The following is an 18,115-nucleotide window of genomic DNA, read 5'->3' as shown; positions in this document are numbered from 1 at the left end:
ACAGGTGGGCAGGAGTGATGTAGTGGGGAGTGGTGATGGGAGAGGACTAAACTAGGGAGTCAGTGTTTCAAGAAGCCAGAAGAAAAAGGGGAAGCTTGTGGAGCCTCTCCTGTAAGTCAGAGTGAGTCCTGGTGAAGAAAGGAAATGTTTGACTGAGTGCCTGCAGCCTCAGCCTGTGCAGAGAGGGCACCAGAGGAAACGCATCTGATGACAGAGAAGTCAGCAAGAAGGGCCGAAGCTCTGCCTGGAAGCAGATGAGGTTTGTGCAAGACATTTCACTGCACTGATGAGTACATGACTGTAATTTCAGCACAGTGAGCATCTGTCGCCTCCTCAGTCAAGTCTCTCCAGCCTGCGCAGCCCCAGAGCCACTGACTGGAGAGGATCAGCCACCTAAAGCAACAGGGGGAAGGACTCCGTCTTCTCACACTCAGCACAGGGGCAGAAGAGGTGCTGTTCAGCCCCTTATGTGTGTGTACCCTGGGACAACCATCGCAGAAGCGCATCTGCTCTCTGATGGGCCTGAGGCTGCTTCCAACCCACAGAGGTCCTGTCCAGGGCACAGGATGCCATGTGGAGGGGCCTAGTTCTGCAGCAGGAGGCAGTCCTGGGTCCTTCCAGTAGGCAGAGATCCCAGGACAGAGTCTCAGGTCAGGTATGGTTTAGGGAGTCTGCTTCTTCCTCCAATAGTAAAGCAGAGGATCAGGGGCACCTCCAACGCTCAAAGACTCAAACAGCAACACGACAGAGGGAGCAGGGGCGAAGAACCATTCCCAGCACCCTGCAATCCTCCTGCCATTGCTGGGGAGCAGCCCTTCGGAGTGACCATCAAGTCTGATGTTGGTCTCCAGCACCTCTTCTGCGCCCCCTGCCCCCAGCCCGATTGCTGCCGGGCTTGCGAAGTGGAGGAGTTGCAGGAGACAAGGATGCTTAATTACAGAGCAGCCCTGGAAACCAGCAACAGCAGCAGCTCTGTGGCCAGGAGGGGAGGTAGCAGGGCTGTAAATAGAAATTGCGGAGGCAGCCGCGGGATACAGAGTGAGGGAGGCTTCTGTGCCTGCAGCACTCTATCTCCCTCCCTTCCCCTCAGCTTCTCTCACCTCTCCTGGACACCCTGGCCCCCAGCGTGAACCTGTGTGTGACAAGCAGCCCCAGCATGCCGCTGGGAGGCAGAAGCTCCAGAGGCAGGACAGCAGCTTTGGGTGGAGAAGTGGGTGAAGAAAGGCTCTTCCTCCATCAGGGGCCACTTCCCATGAAAATGCATGGCGGTGGTCAAAGGGCCTCTTTGGTCAGCAAAGAGACCAAAGCAAGATAGATACATGGCCAGATTTCCCCCTCTACCTCAAAGAAGAGACTGTGGGATGCTAGGTGTCTGAGCCCCCATCCCACTGGGGTCTGCCCCAGGAGAAGTCCCTCTCATCCCACCCTGACTTTTCCAGTGTTACACCTTCCACAGCAGCGAGAGCTCTGCTTTCAATAATTTGCAAAGTTTTATTTAAAAATGTTGAAACTAACATCCCACAAGAATTGAATATTTCACCACAGGGAGAAGATAAATCCTACAAAAATATATATCACAGCGCACAAGGGCAGGGGAGGGGGAAGAGCGAGACTGAGCGGGGAAGCATGAGGGAGGCCAGAGGGGAGGATGGAAGCCGCGGCAGAACGAGACCAAGTGGCAAAGGGAAAACAAGAGAGGAGTGGGGAAAGTGAAACAGTAGGAGGGGAGAGATACCCAGGAGGGAGACCATGGTACAGGACAGGAGTGGGAAGAGGGAAAACAGTGGGAGAGGGAAAACAACGGGGGAAGAGGAGTAGAGAGCCAGCAGTTGGAGAAGGAAGGCAATGCCTCTCTATGATCTTGCCAAAGTAGGGCCAGCACTACAGTGGGACATTAGCAGGGGTGCAGATGGGCAGCTGGATTTTGACCCAGGGCTTTTGTGCTGCAGGTCTCAGCTCTAAGGCTGTGCCACAGATGTAGTTTGTCAGAGTGAAAAAACAAAACCCCAGTTTAATTCAGAACAGTCTCAAGATAGTCGTGTTTGAGAACTTGCGGGGAATGAACAAACCACTCCTTTCCAAGCATTTTTCTTTATTGGGAAGTGGAGTGGGAAACGAAGGGACCAGATTTGCAAGGGCACTTGGGTGCCATTGAGGAAGAGGTAGATAGCCCTCTCTGAAGTTTTGGGATGCTTGGCTGGATGTGAGTCCCTGGAAACTGGACTGGAGGAGAGGTGTGGAAGCACACACTAGCGGTCTGTTCCCTGCCTACCAGTCACAGCCAAGCAGATGGGGAAGCCCAAGCAGGATTTGGCCTTGTGGTCATACCACTCTCTTGGGTACAGAGCGGGAGACTTCAGTTCCTGCTCCAAAACAGTATAGGGCAGAGGGGAGAGATTCTCCCTCAGACCTTTCCTCCCTCCCATTGCACTCACAGAGAGACCACCCTTGCGTTAACAAAGCCAGGGCTCTCCAGGAGCTCAGCAGAGACATAGTTCCTTCAACTCACTCAGCCCACCTGGATGTTGCCTTTTAACGGCAGAGAAATGTTGGGCAGGATCAGCCAAAAGCTATGAGCATTTTCAGCTGTTTTCCCCACACACTTTTCTCTCTGTAAAGTTTTCACTGGAAAAAACAATAATCCAGACCTTTCTCCTCTGTTCAACTGGAAGCCAGAGAAAACTGATAAGCTGTGCCTCAGAATGGACTGGCCTTTGCCCTGGCTTGGTATTCAGTGCTGTCAACACATCCATGTGCACATCTTACAAAATACTAGCCTGGGGCAGGAAAGAGACTACAGGCATGCTCCAGCTCCAGTCTTTGTAGGGGAAGAGGGTTTATAAGGCTCCAGTCATGGAGAAAACAGATTCAGTGAGACTATTTATTGACTGGAAGAAGCTTGTGTGTTTACATGTGTTTTGAATGTTTTGTTCCAGGGACAAAACAGCAATGAATGTTTGGGCAGAACCGTGAAGTTGTTTCCCCATACCTAACCTGTTTTGTGTGAGAGAGTGAATGACTGTCATAAAAACATATTTGGCTAGGAAAATGGGTCTTAGAAAAGATGTTCAACATATCCAAGCTTCTGTTGTTGTAAGAGTTTTCTCTACTGCATTCACCAGCTTCCCCCTTACCACAGTATCCATGAAAGGTTTCACTCCCTGGAGATACTTTTACCAAAACCAGAGACATGTAAAAGGGGGAGGAAAAAACCCCGAACCACTGAAATCTGATTTGTTTGCAGAATTTACAAAAGCCTGGCCAGAAGAGTGCAGGGCTTCCTTCCAATCAAGTGTTGGAAAATGTTTTCACTATGCCTCTCATGGTCCCCTCCCACTTTCTTACAAACCTTTTCTCCATGCAGCATGTGGAAAAACAAAGTCCAAGGACAGCCCTTGAAGTGAAGAGTCTAAACTCTGGCCTTGTTTCAACAAACACTGTTGATCAAAGAACAATCTAATTAATCTGGTCTGGAAGATTACTTAAACCAGTTCAAAGCATTAGATTGTAAACTGCCAGCAATCAGGAGTGTGGCCTCCTGCAGACTGTGTGCAGATGTCCTTCCCCTCCTAGCATGGATGTGCCAGTGAGAGGGGGAACAGCCCCGAGCTGCTCTCAGCTGGCAGGGGCAGCAGCAAATGGGGCAGCAAGCAGCAGCAGCCACCTGGCTCTTCTCTGTCCATCTGCAGCTTGAATGCCCACCAAAGCCTTGAATGGAGCCTGAATAAGAACAGGCTCAGTAACAGATCGATCTATGGTAAAGCACTAATATCCCCTGCTATAAGCACAGACTCAACCTGTGCTTAGACTAGAGATCTCCAGAGTCCTTTTCCGCCTACACCTTTCAGCCATTCAGTGCTTTTAATAAGCCAGTAATTTTATTTGACCTGTCATTTTCTCCAATTCGCTACTGTTTTTTGCAAAGCTTATTGTAATTTACACTCTTATTTAAATGTCCTTCACAGTGAGTCAGATGGGACCTGAGATCACCTAATAGTTCATCTGGGTAAATGGGCAGAACCAGGCCTCTTATGAAATTCCCTGTGCTTTTTCTTACAAAGGACAGGCTTTTACTACAGAGATAAAGTTTGAAAGGGCCATTTCCTTTTCTCCAACATGACTTTTGTTAGAAATTTTGTATGGTGCAATAGGGTCTTCAAATTGTATGTGAGTTTCCTGTCTCTGGACACATCAGTCCTGCAGCTGAAGGTGTTTGAATGCTATAGGGGCAAACCTTAACATCAGTTCAGCTCAGTGGCTATCAATGTGGTGTTTTAATTAATTTGAAGGTGTCCACAAAAGCCAAGGGAGAGCAACTATTGTCATTAAGCTGAAATTTGCCATCTTACTCTTCCTCAAAGTGACACCCTGGGTCCACACACAGAAAGAGGTGTGAGATGCACGGATCCTGCTCACAGTGACAGTGTGGCTGCCTGTCCCACAGACCACCACAGCCCTGAAGGACATGCACAGGCAACCAGTTTGGACAGACACCTGTGCCATTGCTTTCAGTTCCCAACTAGCTGGGGCAACACACTGAGGAAGCTTAGGACCCCAGATATCCCCTCTTTCATGCCTTTGGTGAATATTGCCTCATGGGTTTCCAGTCACTCCAGGAGAGATCTACCAGCAGTACATGGCAACCCTTCCAGTGTTCCCAAAGTCAACTCGAAATTGCTCTTTGTCATACCAGGCACAGAGAGTGTCTGCTGCTATATTGCCTGTGCCATGAGGGTCTGAAAGCAGCTCCCTACCTCAGCTCCACAAAACTCAAGTTCCTCATTCCCAGCTTTGTCTGCATGCCATGCTTTGGCTGCAGTGTCCAGGATGCTTGCTAAATAACGTTGTCAGCAGAGGGCTTTGCCTTGGATTTTCTGAAGAACATCACCATAGACCTGTGTTCTTCAGAAAAATCTTGTTGAAGAAGACTAAGGGGGTGGAGGGGGACAGCAAGGAGGCTTTCAACAGATCAAAATATTTGGAAAGCTAAAGGAATCTTTTCCAGCTTTAACTGGCAAGAGAAGTGGCAGGGTGGTGGGAACTGAGGGAAAGAAAACTGTGAACAGAGAGATGAAGAAAGATAAAAGCTGAAGAGAAAAAAACCAGAGGAGTGTTAGGCAGAAAGAAAATGGAAAGATGTGAATATTTTCCATCTAAGGGGGAGGTAATGTTTCCTTCAAAAAAATGGGTTGTTGAGGGGGCCCAGGTGCTGTGTGAGCCTCTTCTGCCCAAGCTTCACCCACCATTGGGATCTCAGGAAGGCCAAGGCCTTAGGAACAGAAGAACCTGCTGCCACCTGAGTCACCTTGGCTCAGGGGAGACCAAGCCCCAGCGGGCAATCCTGCAGCCACTGAACTCCAGACATTCACTGCAAAGCACACGACATGGGAGGAGACACACGGAGGGGTTAGGGCCCACGGGGACAGGGGTATGCCTTTCCACCTTGCCTACACCCAATGTCAGGCATGCACTGGTGAGAGAGTCATGGAGATCCAAGTGTGTCTGCACACATATGCGAGGAGAGGGGCTGAGTAGGTCAAGATTTCGCACCACCACCAGCTGTCTTCCCTCCCAGCATCCTGCTCTCCCATCCCCCTGTCCTGTGTGGGTGGGGGAGTCCCCAGCATTCCCCCAGCAGGCTAAGGAGGCCCAGCTCGTCCATTTGCCCAGGCACATCCCACTGGGGTTAGTTAATAATGGTGGTGGTGGGCCGTGGCACAAGGAGATTGTTGTTTCCTGGGGTAGCAGAGGCAGCAGGAATCTGCACTCGCCAGCTGTGACAGGAGGGTGGGGGGAGCGAGCTCAGCCTCTCCCAGGAGCGTCACAGGTTCACCAATGGGATTCTGGGGGAAAGAGAGAATTGGAAATTAATTAACGCTTACACTGCCTGCCCCAACCCACAACCCCCACTAAGCAATGGCACCTTTGCCGTGCCTTATTCTACCTGTCCTGCTGTCCCCTGCTACCCCCTCCTGCCTGGCTCACCGGCCACTCACCGGTTGAGCTGGAAGGCTGCGTTCTTCCCATGGCCACCCAGTTTCTCCACACCCTCTTGGCCCTGCCTGGACTCCTCTGCCTCAGGCGTGGGGGCCAGGGAGTCACCGTAGGGCCCCAGGATGCTGACGGTGGTGGGGGAGAGGTCCGTGAGAGGCTGCTGGCTCTCCTGCTGCCTCCCACTGCTTTGCTGCCCCGAGTGACGCCGGCGTTTCTGATTACGGTCCCAGCTTTGGAGAGAGCAAGGGGTGAGGGAAAAAGACAAGCCCCTGCCCTAAATGACAGACAGATCTGTGGGAAGGACCCCACTATGCTCAGTGTTAGAGCCCAACTTGGCCATGTGCCAAACCTTCCAAGGGCTTGCAGCACCAGATCTGCACCCGTGGGACAAATGGGTCCTAAACCCACAGTCCTCCTGCCCACCCACCTGCAGACACCGGCATGGTGAGAGCCTCCAGCGGCCCAAACCCTACTCACCAGAACTTGAATATGATCCCGGTGGCAACCAGGACAATGATGATGGAGATGGTGATGGTGACGTACAGCTGGGGGTCCACACCTGCGAGGCAAAGGGAGAGAGGGGAGTGTGATGGCCACTCCCACCGGTCCCCAGAGAGCAGCAGGGATGCTACATCTAAGTTTTGCAGAAGGAGCTGCTCCTGCAGGGACAGGAAGTGAAAGAAGTAAAGGGCAAATTTACCTTCCCCCCGGGGCCCAAACAGGAAGGGCCGCAGGGTGGCCGGGGTCTCCCGCAGGTTGAGCCCCGCATTATGCAGGAGTGAGTGGGAGTTGGGCTGTGCCGTTGCCATCCCGTGCGGCGAGACAAAGGTGTATCCCAGCGGTGGGAAGCCTGGGTTGGCTGAGTTTGTGTCCCCTCCATCCTCATCTGACACCGTGGGACCCCACACGATGGCCCAGGGGTACTGGGAAGAGGGCATGCCGTCCTCAAATCCGGAGGGGGTGGCAGGACGGGCCCCCGCCGCCTGACGCCTCAGCCGCACGACGTGCCGCAGCTCTGCTCCCCGGGCAGGCAGGGCACGCTGGCGCAGCTGGGCCGAGCGAGAATCCCGCTCCGGCAGCGAGGTCCTTTCCCAGATGCAAATGGGCCGTGGGGCTGAGGGGCTCCGACGGGTGCAAAGAGGCCGAGAGGCCATTGGGACGCGAGAGCGAAGAGACCAGATGCCAGGAGGAGGGATGGCCGAGATGACGAGGAGGAGATGCCACAGCTGCAGGGAGTGGATGCAGGAGAGGAGTGGAGGCATCCTGCTGCAGGGTGGGGGGAGGAAGAAGACAGCCTTATCTGAAATGTCCCTCCTGTTGAAAGGCCAGGCAGCTGGAAGCAGCCCACCACCCACACTCCTGTTGTCTTCCCTCCTCACCTGCCAATGTGGGAAGCTGTGAACCTACCAAGCACTGGGCTCCATCTTAGATGCAACAGCGTCTTTGCTCAGTGAGGATCTTGTCTCATCTTCTTCACTGGGAACCAAAAAGGAGGGGTGTCAGTGTCCCCTCACACAGTGGTGATGGCTGTCTCCCTGCAGGCAGTGTGTGCCACGCCAGGCAAGCTCCCGGCTCTGGCAGGCAGGATAAGGGGAGTCCATGCACCCACATGTGCACGCTGTCCTGTTCTCGTGCCCCCATGCTCTCCTGCACAGAAGTGTATCGTGCCCCTGATCTCAACACTGCACAGAAACACACGTGTTAGCATATGCTCACAAAAGCCAGGAGTGATGTCTGGAGCACACGTGCCGAAGCACAAGCGCAACTTCCCCAGGGACTCTAGCGTATGAGGGCTGAGAGGGGGATTCGGGATCTTTGTTTGCTTATCACTGGAACAAGTTGGAATCTTAATTCCTGTGTTTATTTATAGTGTAGAGCGTGTAATCCATTTATTAAAAAAGAGCCTCTTCATTGTGTACCAGAGCAAGGGAGTGAGAGGGGAAGCACGAGAGTGATAAACCAAGAAGACTGAGAAAGAGAGTGAATCAGCCAGAAAAGTCCAGCCTTACTAAAGAATTTGAGAGAAAAACTATGCCTATCAAATATTTAGTATTTATTTTCCTCTTAGCTAACATAAAATTACCTTTCCACACTCCTTATCCTAATGTCCTCTGCACTGTCCCATCCCTCCCTTTCTCTCTTATTCCTCCCCTTTCTCTCTTGCCTCCCGTTGCTGAGCAGCAATAATACGGAGTAAGGGGAGGTTCCCTCAGCTGGATTTCTGCACCGGACGCGCACCACCCTCCGGCATCAGTCCGGTGGTAGCACGGCTGCCCTTCATGCTGCCTGCCCCTTCCCTTGGCTGTGCACAGCGCGGTGCCGGTCCTTCCCCGGTGAGCTGTTACGTGCCTGACCCCAGATCCTCTCCGCAACCGCACGCACACACGGGAGAAAAAAAAAAATCATGCAAGATGTTCAGCTCACTCCTTCACTGTGAAGAGGAAAGCATGAATGCCGACAACCCACGGTCATGCCCTCCTGTGGCTGCCAGGGTGAAGAAACAGGGATGCTTGGCTGAGGGAGTGAATGCAGAGGCCAACCCTGCACCTCCAGCCCTGAGCAAGCTGTGCTGCACCTCCCGGCTCCCAAGGGGTTACTGCCATCCGCTCCTGCTCAGCCCATGTCCTGAACTAAAACTTCAGCCTCTCCTGCCTGGGAGGCTTCCTCTTGCTGAGGGAAGAGCCTGCTGCTTGCTGTGATGTACACCTGAGGAGAGGGGCTGGGAAGGAAGGGCACCCAAGAGTAAGTAGCTGTCTAGCTCCTGCTGCATTAACCGAGGATATTTTTAGTTTCCTTCTGTTAAATATTTAAACAAAGTTCACAGAAAAAAAAAGAATTGTTGGCTAATGTGCCCTGCCCCTCCCTCCGGGGCAAGATCAGTCTCTGGAGGGATCCTGAGATGAAGATGAGGAGAAAAGAGCAGCTATTCTCAGCATTTCTTTGTACTTTGCTCCTGAACCTCTAAGTCTTGGAGGGGATTCAGTGTTAAAATGCAGCTCTGCAGAGAGGCAGCAGAATAGAGTAAGATTCTTACAAAGGCAGAGACTGGGGAGATCTTGGCCATCTGGATTATGATCATGATGCTGTGGAAGATCATGTCTGGCAACACAAATCCGTGACAGAATTTATTTTGGACTTTGAAAAGGAGGGGAATTCCAAGCATCGAGGACCTCCTTGTGTGAGTCTCCAGGCTAGAGGGCACACAAGCTGCACACCTGGTTTCAAGGTGGCCTGGAGTGCCTGGGGCCATGCCTGGCACTCACCATGAGATAGTAGATTCCTAGGGTGAAGAGCGTGCTCTCTTTGTTGCACAGCATTCTCAGCCACAGCTCAAATCTTCAGGGGCTGTGGGCTGTTTTGCATCAGGCAGCAGATGTGGATGCAGCCATCCCAGAAGGGGAGGTCTTCTCCAGGTACTGGTAGACCTCAGTGCCAGTCCTCCAGGGTGTGGTACGGTAGAGGTGCAAGTGTAACCTCTATCACTCCTCCTAACAGCAATGGCTCTACCCTCAGAAACATGAATTGAGTGTAGGTGTGCTGGGTCACTGCGCTGTCCTTGCTTGTTGGGAGGTCTTATAATGGAGACCTCGTTGTACGTCTCAGCTGAGATTGTGACCTCCAGCAACAGCACCACAGATTATGGATTTCCAGGGTCTAAAGCCTGGGAATAAGAAACCCTACAGAGCCAAATCCTGGATGGCTTTCACACCCAGTAGTCTAAATTTCAGCCCTACGTAGCAGGTAATGGCTGTAATGAGCTGAGGGGAAGGAGTGACCCCCAGCACTGACCACCTCATGTACACACGATGCTGGGGAGGTGACAGTCCGGACATGCGGTGAAAACCTCAGACCTGAGACGCTGCTCTGCACAGGTTCTGCTGCCTGTGAAGAGCTGGTGACTCTCAGTGCCCCATCCCAAAGGTGACTCCAGATGAGCGCAGGAATGAGGCAATGTCAGTCTTAGCTGACACATTCTGGTTTGCTAATCAGGTCGTGGCCGAAGACAGAGTGAATGGGTCCTGCACTGGCAGACCCAGGCCTGGTTGTGGAGGAGCTGGGAGCAGCACATAGCAGGAAAGCTGTGGGACCAAAGGAAGGTTTCAGGTGGAAATGCCAGCCAGTGCAGACTGGACGCCACCGTGCCTGGAGAGTTTATGTTCAAAACAGAGCATGGATGTCCCTGTGTCTTATTGAAAAACTAGCAGACAAAGCATGTCCGGGGCACTCTGTGGTCAGCCACTGGCATTTGGGACTGTGTCCTGGGCACAGACCCTGCTGTGTTGGAGGGCAAGTGTAACACATGCACCTTGTTTGGCTCTGTATGCAGCTCCCAGTGTGGATCCTGAATAAAGTGTTAGAAATCCAGAGAGGAAAAGAGGACACCAATGCTCTTACGACCTGGATGCATAAATCCCACCTTACACCGTTCAAGAAGACTTTGTGCACCAGAGCAGAGAGATTGGATTTCTGTACCAGTACCTCATGACATAACTCTTGCTTTCATATGTGTTTCCCAGCTCTAATTGCAATAAAACCAGACAGGGCTACTCCCAGAGTCTGAAGAGGAACCTGTACACTTTCACTCTAGGTACAGAGCCTTCACCACAGCGTTCTGGTCCTGTGATGCACAGATGACAGAGTGTGAATGACAAAGCTATTTCCCCAGGGCACTTCATTGAGCTCAGTTTGTGAATCTTGGTGCTTGAAAGCAGCGAGTAAGAATTACATTGTTCTTTGCTGCTGCATATGGACCCCACCATCAGTACAGACTGGGGCTAATCTGTTAGAAGCTGCTCTCATTGCATTTGCAGAATGGAAACATGAATCCACTGCTGTTCTCCAGCATCAGGGACCCATCTGTGCTTCCTCCCTCTCTATAAGTCTCCTGCAGCATGGATCCACCACTGCTGGGACATGAGAGAGCAGATCTCGGTAACCATGCCCCAAAGCATATATACCAGTTCACCAAGGAGGGCTGGGAATTTACATCCTACCTAATGGCTAGGAGCAAAGCCTGCTGCACTCCTGCTCCGAGCAGAGAGCTCAGACTAAACCCTGAATGTGACACCCTGAGCTCTGAAGTTCAGATGCTACCGTGCCCCAGGAAAGCCCTAGGATTTGCTGATGATAACTCCTTCTCCATGTTCAGGACTCTTGTATACCATCATGCCATAGATAAATCCTGTCCAAATAAAAAAGTCACAGGAATAATAGAGCCAAGGTGCCAGACGTGTGCAGACAATAACCATGCTGTAGCTCCCTCGCATCAAACGCAATCTGTAACCTTCTGTTACAAAATGCTGAAGTTTGACAAATTCAAGTGAGGAACAATACTATTAATAAAGAGGGTCACACACCAGCACAATTTACCTGGGCAAGTGGTGTGTTCCTTACTGCCTGGAGCCTTTGCTTGGCTGTATTCCTAAAAGAGATGCTACAGTTCAATCAGAAGTTATGGGCTTGGCGCAGGAAATTAAATTGGTGAAATTCTCTGGCCTGTGCTGTGCTGTAGGTCAGTCTCGATGATCAAAATGGTCCCTCCGGCCTTAAAATCTAGAATGGCACAGCTTTCTCGATGCTTAGCTGAGATCAACTCTGACTGGAGAGCAGTTGGATGAAGCCGAGCGCACACAAGCCGTGTTAGCGAGAAGCGGGTAGAGTCGCCTTCCATCTGGGGATGGGAAAAGAGTTGCACCCGATTCTGTCTGGCTCAGCTGGCAGATGATGATCTATCTGTATTTTTCTAACATCTCAAGCTTGACTGCTGTGATACTGTGCCTCTAGGAATGAAGCTGTCTGCTCTCAGAGTGTTCCAGCTAGTTCAAAATGCAGCAGTCTGTTTGTTCAGCGACTCAAGCTGCTAGGAAAGCATCACCATACCCCTCTGTACCCCACATCACCTCGCCTTTGAGCATAGAGTCCAGTTCAAGGTCTCCAAACCAGCATTCAAAGCCCAGCATGGGACAGGCCCCAGTGACCTAAGCAATCAATCACCTCTCCTTATGCAGCGATGACCTCACATGACGGATATATTCCACTGGAACAATGAAATTGCCAACCAGTTTGGGGAGAGGGGGAAGGGATGGAAGAAGGTTAAAGAGGCTCATGACCCTGAGAAACAGAACATTCACAGGAGCTGGGCCAAGATTATGAAACTTGCTGCTGGCTGAAATAACACTCGCCATTAGCAACCCCGCAGCACCGAGAGCTTCATGCAAATCCTTGCTTCACCCAGCTCCCCCACGGCAACAACCCCACTCAAAATAGTGATAAAAAAATCAAAACAAACCTTAGGAGGACCCAGCCCACCTCACAGAGAAGGAACGTTAGGTTGGCTGTAATTTTTTAAACTCCGAGCCAGCATTAAGGGCTACGGTGACAGCTACCAATATGAGATTGTGATCTGGGACCACAGAACCTGGCAGCTCTCTCCAAGCACTGAGCAGAGTGAGTCCAGGCACTGGCAGCAAGACCCTGACATGCACTGCACGGTGCCCTGGGCATCCCACATCTGTATTTTTCTCAGTGGTCATGAACATCCCAGAGTTCATGGTCCAAGAGCCAGAGGTGCAGTTGTTACTGGTTTGGAACAGGAAGCAGGAAGCCCAGCGTTGGTGAAAAAGGGTTATATATACATCCTGCTGTATTCAGCTGGGTGGGGACAGGGAAAGGGAGGAATCTCAGGGCAGCTGCCCCAAGGAGGTAATTCTGCTGCACTCGGAGGAGTTTTGGCAGCTGGGAGTGTGAATCCAAATGCTGGTACCCTGGGATGGGAGATGACAAGCCCATCTGGGGAAAGAGTTCCCACTATACATGGGGCTGGGGACAACAGCTCACAGAGCAGGCTGCATCTGGGGGCAGGCAGTCAGAATGCAGTGCCTCACGTCAGGCTGCTCTACCTGGTGTCTGAGGCTGAGAGGGTTGGTGGCAGTGCCCAGGAGGATCCAGCAGGACCATGGAGGGGCTGACACTGCTTGTCTTGAATCAGTGCAGGTCCTGCAGCATTTGGTGACTTGCCAGTGAGAATTCCTGTGCCAGGGTACCAGGCTGAGCATTTAGGGGCTGGGTATGGAAGTCCTAAGGCTGGGGCAGAACGCAGGGCTGGAAGGGTGATAATGCATTTGGACATTTTGGTAGCTAGGGAATGGGCATGTGAAGCCCATCAATGGTCCTCTGAGCTTAAGTCTCCCTGCATTTGGGAACTGTGAATGTGGCCCCATTCCAAGCAGCACTCTAGGATGCCGGTCCCCTGCCATCTAGTGCCTGCCTGCAATACATGTTATGAGTCTGCCAATCTTCTGCCTCCCAGTTTCCTACTGTTCCCGGGCATCTGAGTGTTTCAAGTGCTGAGTCTCCACATCTGAATTGCGCTCTCTTGCATGGTGCACCCTTGGCCAGGCAGCATGAGGGACTGAGCCCTCTGTTTCCTTCCTCCAGCTGCGCCAATTTGGCTGAAGTCGCCTTCCTCATCACAGGCTCCAGTGCTCCAGCACAACAGGTCTGTGATGGAGCCCGAAACTGGAGGGCAAGAGGCAGCGATGCCTCGGCTGTGCCCCCTCCCTCCCATCCCCTCGGGCATCCCCTGCCCCAGACTGAAAGAGGAGGAAAAGGAGGGGGGAGGAAGGAGACAGCCGGCTAGAAGGAGACAGAGCACCTAGATGGGGAAAGGGAAAAGAAAAAAGGAGAGAAAGGACACAGGGAAGGAGACGGGGAGAGATGACTTGGAGACAAGCATGGAGCCCCCCTTCCCCCCACCCCTGCAGCCCTGTCCCTACTCTGTCCCCCAAGCCCGGGCCGAGAGGATGAACTTACCTTGCGAGGAGACGAGTGGGGCGCAGCCGGGGCGGCGGAGCAGGGGGCTGGGGGAGCACAGCTGCTGCTGCCCGTGCCTCTCATGGCCAGGACGAAGGAAGGAGAACAGGAGGAGGAGGAGGAGGAGGAGGAGGAGGAGGAAGGTTTGCTGAGGCTGAGCCTTGGCTGAGGGAGAGGGAGCGAGAGATGCCTTGAAATAAACAGCTGCCGAGGACTGGTCCAGCCCCTCTTTCTCTCTCTCTGTCTATGTCTCTCTCGCTCGTTGCCTCCCGTTAACCCCATGGCTGCTGGCACGGGCGCGCCCGGCACCGTGGCCCCGCTGCAGCCCGCGGGGGGCGCCGGGGTGGCCGGGCGGGGACAGCGACCGGTCGGGGGCAGAGCATCCCCCCGGCCCCGGAGCCCCCTGCCCCGGTGGCCGGGCGCGAAGGCTCCTCCCGCTCCCTGCTCACCCGCGCTGCGCTCCCGCAACCCCGCGCCCGCCGGACCTGCCCCCCGCCGCCTCCCCGCCGCCGCTGCCCGCTCCGCTCGGCTCGGCTCCGCTCGGCTCGGCTCCGCTCGGCTCCGCTCCCTCGTCTCGTCGGTTATTTCGGGATCTTCACAGGAAGCGATTAGGTTGCCATGGAGAGAGGTGTCTCCAAGGGACCCGTCGCTTCAGCTCGCTCCGGCGAATGCCACCCCCGGACGGGTCCGTCCTTAGGGGGTGGAGGCCCCCCGGGATCCCGCTTCTCCGAGCCGTCCCCCAGGGCTCACCCCCGCCGCCCCCCGCCTCTCTGCCCCGCAGCAGTACCCTCGGGTAGATGCCACCCCCCGGTCCCGCCCTCCATCCCCGCATCCCTGCATTCATCATCCCCGCGCTTCGGGCCCCCTGGCTCTACTGCCCGCCGCGGTACCGGGCGGGGGGGCGGCACACGGGCGACACCGGCGAGGCGAACCCCCGGGGGGGCGGGCGGCGGGGTCCGGTCGAGCCTCCCGGGCAGAGCCCGTGGGACACACGGGTGCAGTGGGAGCAATGGGGATGGGGGGGATCCGTCCAAGGTGGGTTTACCCGTGGAGAGATCACCCAAGTCTTTTGAGCGTGTCCCCAGGCGTCGATGCCGGGGATCGATGGGATGCGTCTGGAAATGGTAGGGATGTGACAGCGAAATTAAAGAAAGAAGCTGATGTGCCTTTGAGGGGCCGGGTGTTTCACAGGGAAAATCTCCCTCCACCATCAAGAACCAAACAGAAAGCACAGACCAAATCCGAAGGGAGCAGCTGAACAGCCAACGGGTGAGAGAAGAAAGTCAATGACAGAGAGACAGTTTCCACTCCCGGGTTTGAAATATGAGGAAGCAAAAAAGTAATTTCCTCAGATCCTCAAAAACAATCAAACTTTTCATCATAAAGTGACGAGGAAAGACTGTGACTGACCGTGGGAAAAAAAAATAAAAAATAGTAGAGACAGCACTGAGCTGTAAAGCAACCTGCCACTGCATCAGGAATGGACAGAGGTGACAAATGGACACACAGTACCAAACCTGAGCACGGCAGGATGCCTGGAACAGGTTGTGCCAACTCTGGACAGATACTGAGGGGGCTGAGTCTCCTGTTCTTCATCAGGCCTCCTGCGAGCTCCTGTGCTAATGAACCAGGCTGCTCTGAGCTTTCCCATGCCAGGACGTTTGAGTCTTGCGTGTGTATTTGTGAGCATGTTTAGGAGAGCCGACAGGTTTTTCACATGCTTGGGAGTAATATCAGTGTGTGTTTGGACATATTGGCATGGGGATGTGGTTCTGTTAAGGCTTACAGTGACTGGGAGGTCAGGGTGTGGGAGGATGGTGCTGCTGGGGTTCGTGTGAGACGCTGCACCACTGTGTGTCAACATCCATGCACATGCTGAGGGCCCCGGCTTTTGTCCCCTTCATGTACAGGGGGGTTTATGTCAGAGATTATCCAGACTTCTGTTACATTCTCCAGCCTTTTTATCTCTAGCCCTCATGGGACTTGTACAAATCATCTGTGCAAAGCTTGCTCAGTGAGCCCTCGCACACCCATCCCAAGAAACCCCCTGTACAGACGTGGTGGAGCAACACAAGTCAGCATTCAGCTTGTCTTGCTCTCCACACTTCTTTTCCTGCTTTCTCACCTGGGAGTAGAGGAGGGTGGAAAGCTCTGGAAGGGTCTACATCAGGCACACAGGCTCTTTCTGACCTTTTCAAATCCTGACGAATGTGTTTAGTATAATTGGGAAGCACAAAACAGAGGAGAAATTTCAACCAGGGAAAGGTCAGTTAAAGGGTGAAAATCCAAATGACGCAAACACTGAAAATCCCCCTGAAGAGTAAAACTACAGAAAGCAGAAAAAGGAGTCAGCCATATGAGAGAGAACGAGGAGGAGGATTTTGTAGGGACCAAGAAAACACTGGGACATGTAGGGGGTAGTCAGGAAAGCCACAGAGGTGATGGGAACAGCAAGTGTAAGGACTGATGTCATTTGCACATCACTCCTGCATGATATAAAGGGAATGACTTGTTTGGTACCCTTTTCAAGGGAAAGCTAATGTAAAATTACAGAGAAATTTGAGGAGAGAGATCAAATCAGGTGTTATTGGTTGATTTTTCTGTCTGGCAAAGTCACTTGCAAATCATCCCATACATATCATCATTCACCCCCAAGACTTCTGAGGGCAAGCGGGCCAGTGCTGCTGTTTTTAGCATTGTTTCCAAAGGCAAGAGAGACCCATGTGGTTGCCCTGCTACCTGCAGAATTCTGTCTGTCTGTCTGTCTGTCTGCCTGTTAGTTGCCATGGATTTGACAGAAGAACCAGAGTCTAAGATGTAAATAAGCTCCAACAAATTGTATGAAGACCGGCAACCTGACAGAGGAAAGAGATGCTACCAATGCTGGAACAGAGCCCATAGCCATGCTGCTGGGCAAAGCCTCACAGATCAGAGCATTCCATCCAGCAGGCCAAAAGAATTAAGCAGGAAATATAGGGAAAGCTGTATAATGCTATAGAGTGGTGGTGGAGGAGCCCAGTGACTATAGGGGAAAGGGCTTGCAGATGTGGCAGGCTGTGGAAAGGAGGTCGTCAAGACATGAAGGTGTGGTAGCGGAAAGTATAGAATATATAAGAAAAGAAGTCCATAGAGAACCCAGTTTCCTTGGCCCTGTTGCTCACCAAATAACTGGTTAATAAGCTCTGGAATATCAGAGACATCCCAGAAGACTGGAAGAGAGCTGTGCCCTGCCAATATTTGTAAAGAGCAAACACAAGACCTGAAAGTTTCTAGGCAAAAGCAACAAAGAGCTGATATGAGATTCTCCAGTTAATGCCAATCAGCCTAGTTTGGAAGAAAACTGATCTTTCTGCATAAACTTGTTTTGTTCTTGTCAGTCTTTGATGTGACTACAGGTTTGTTTGGAAAAGGTGATGGCTTAGATCTATCCAGGCTTCTGGAAGCGTTAATTTCCCAAAGCATGCTGATGAGAAAAAACAGCATTATGCAACATTAATAGAACAGGAGGTTAAGTGAGCTGGTTAACTCCATTTAACGCCCTGCAAACACAAAGGAGGTCATCCCTGGAAGCCCACCATTGAGTGGCAGTGTTTCTTACGTGGATGCCCAGGAATGAGTCCTGGGTCAGGTATGACTCACCATTTTATTCAGTGCTTGGTGAGCAGATATAGTTCATTCTGACACAATTTACTGAAGGCACAGATATTGCTAGAGTGTTAAAAATAAAGAGAATATGACTAGCACAGAATGACTTGCCCCACTCGGTAAGGTGATCATTCTCATAAAACTTCTTATAAGGCTGTATAGCCATGAACAGGGAAAAAATGCCCATTTCTACAGATAACAACTTACAGTCTTGAAAAGAGTAATCTGAAAAAGATTTATGGATCATAACAGGCAGAAAACTGAACACAAGACCAGTGGTCCAGGCTGCAGGAATGAATCTGAAGTGATCCCTGGCCATGCAAAGACAGAAGTAAGGACAAGGAGTGAGGAGATGATTAATCCTCTCTCTGTGTCTGAATAAGTCCCATGCTGGAAAACTGTACAGTGCTTCATGCTCCATATTTTAAAAATAACTTTGAATCAAAGGTGATCCGAAGGCTGGAGATCTCAGTAATTTAAAGAGGTCAACCTGTTTAATGTATCAAAAAGCAGAACGAGACATGACTTGCCTGCAGTATCACTCCCTTCCTGGAGAAAAGTCTACCAGGTATTCTGGCAAAGAATAACAAGAGCCAGTCACTGGAGAGTGATTAATCACAGAAACAAACTACCAAGTGAAGTGCAAGATCCTCTCTCTTCTGGA

At 52.1% G+C, this 18,115-nt stretch overlaps 1 protein-coding gene across 4 annotated transcripts; it reads right to left on the bottom strand.

Moving 5' to 3' along the window:
* Positions 1-1,466: 1,466 nt before the first annotated feature.
* On the bottom strand, positions 1,467-14,514 carry PIANP (PILR alpha associated neural protein). Of its 4 annotated transcripts, none has more exons than XM_032680236.1 (7): positions 14,292-14,514; positions 13,807-13,971; positions 7,402-7,470; positions 6,695-7,260; positions 6,472-6,553; positions 5,997-6,224; positions 1,467-5,843 (listed from the first exon to the last, which is right to left on the bottom strand). In XM_032680236.1, the coding sequence occupies exons 3-7, from the start codon at positions 7,416-7,418 to the stop codon at positions 5,822-5,824; spliced, it is 915 nt and encodes a 304-aa protein (XP_032536127.1). In that variant the 5' UTR covers positions 7,419-7,470; positions 13,807-13,971; positions 14,292-14,514; the 3' UTR covers positions 1,467-5,821. The 4 variants fall into 4 exon arrangements, with proteins under 4 accessions (XP_032536127.1, XP_032536129.1, XP_032536128.1 ...); XM_032680238.1 differs by having other exon boundaries at positions 7,374-7,470; positions 14,292-14,510; XM_032680237.1 differs by lacking the exon at positions 14,292-14,514 and having other exon boundaries at positions 6,695-7,257; positions 7,374-7,470; positions 13,807-14,255.
* Positions 14,515-18,115: the final 3,601 nt, after the last annotated feature.

Source organism: Chiroxiphia lanceolata, chromosome 2 (assembly GCF_009829145.1).
Source record: "Chiroxiphia lanceolata isolate bChiLan1 chromosome 2, bChiLan1.pri, whole genome shotgun sequence".
In the NCBI taxonomy this organism is placed as follows: Eukaryota; Metazoa; Chordata; class Aves; order Passeriformes; family Pipridae; genus Chiroxiphia; species Chiroxiphia lanceolata.
The sequence above is the reverse complement of the archived record's forward strand: the minus strand, read 5'-3'. Positions and strand labels throughout refer to the sequence as shown.

Excerpts from the sequence above, each read along its gene's own strand:
- PIANP (XM_032680236.1), bottom strand. Across the intron at positions 6,554-6,694 it reads GTTTGGGCCCCGGGGGGAAG|GTGTGGACCCCCAGCTGTAC; the intron begins GTAAATTTGCCC and ends TTTGCCTCGCAG. Across the intron at positions 6,225-6,471 it reads GGGATCATATTCAAGTTCTG|CTGGGACCGTAATCAGAAAC; the intron begins GTGAGTAGGGTT and ends CTCTCTCCAAAG.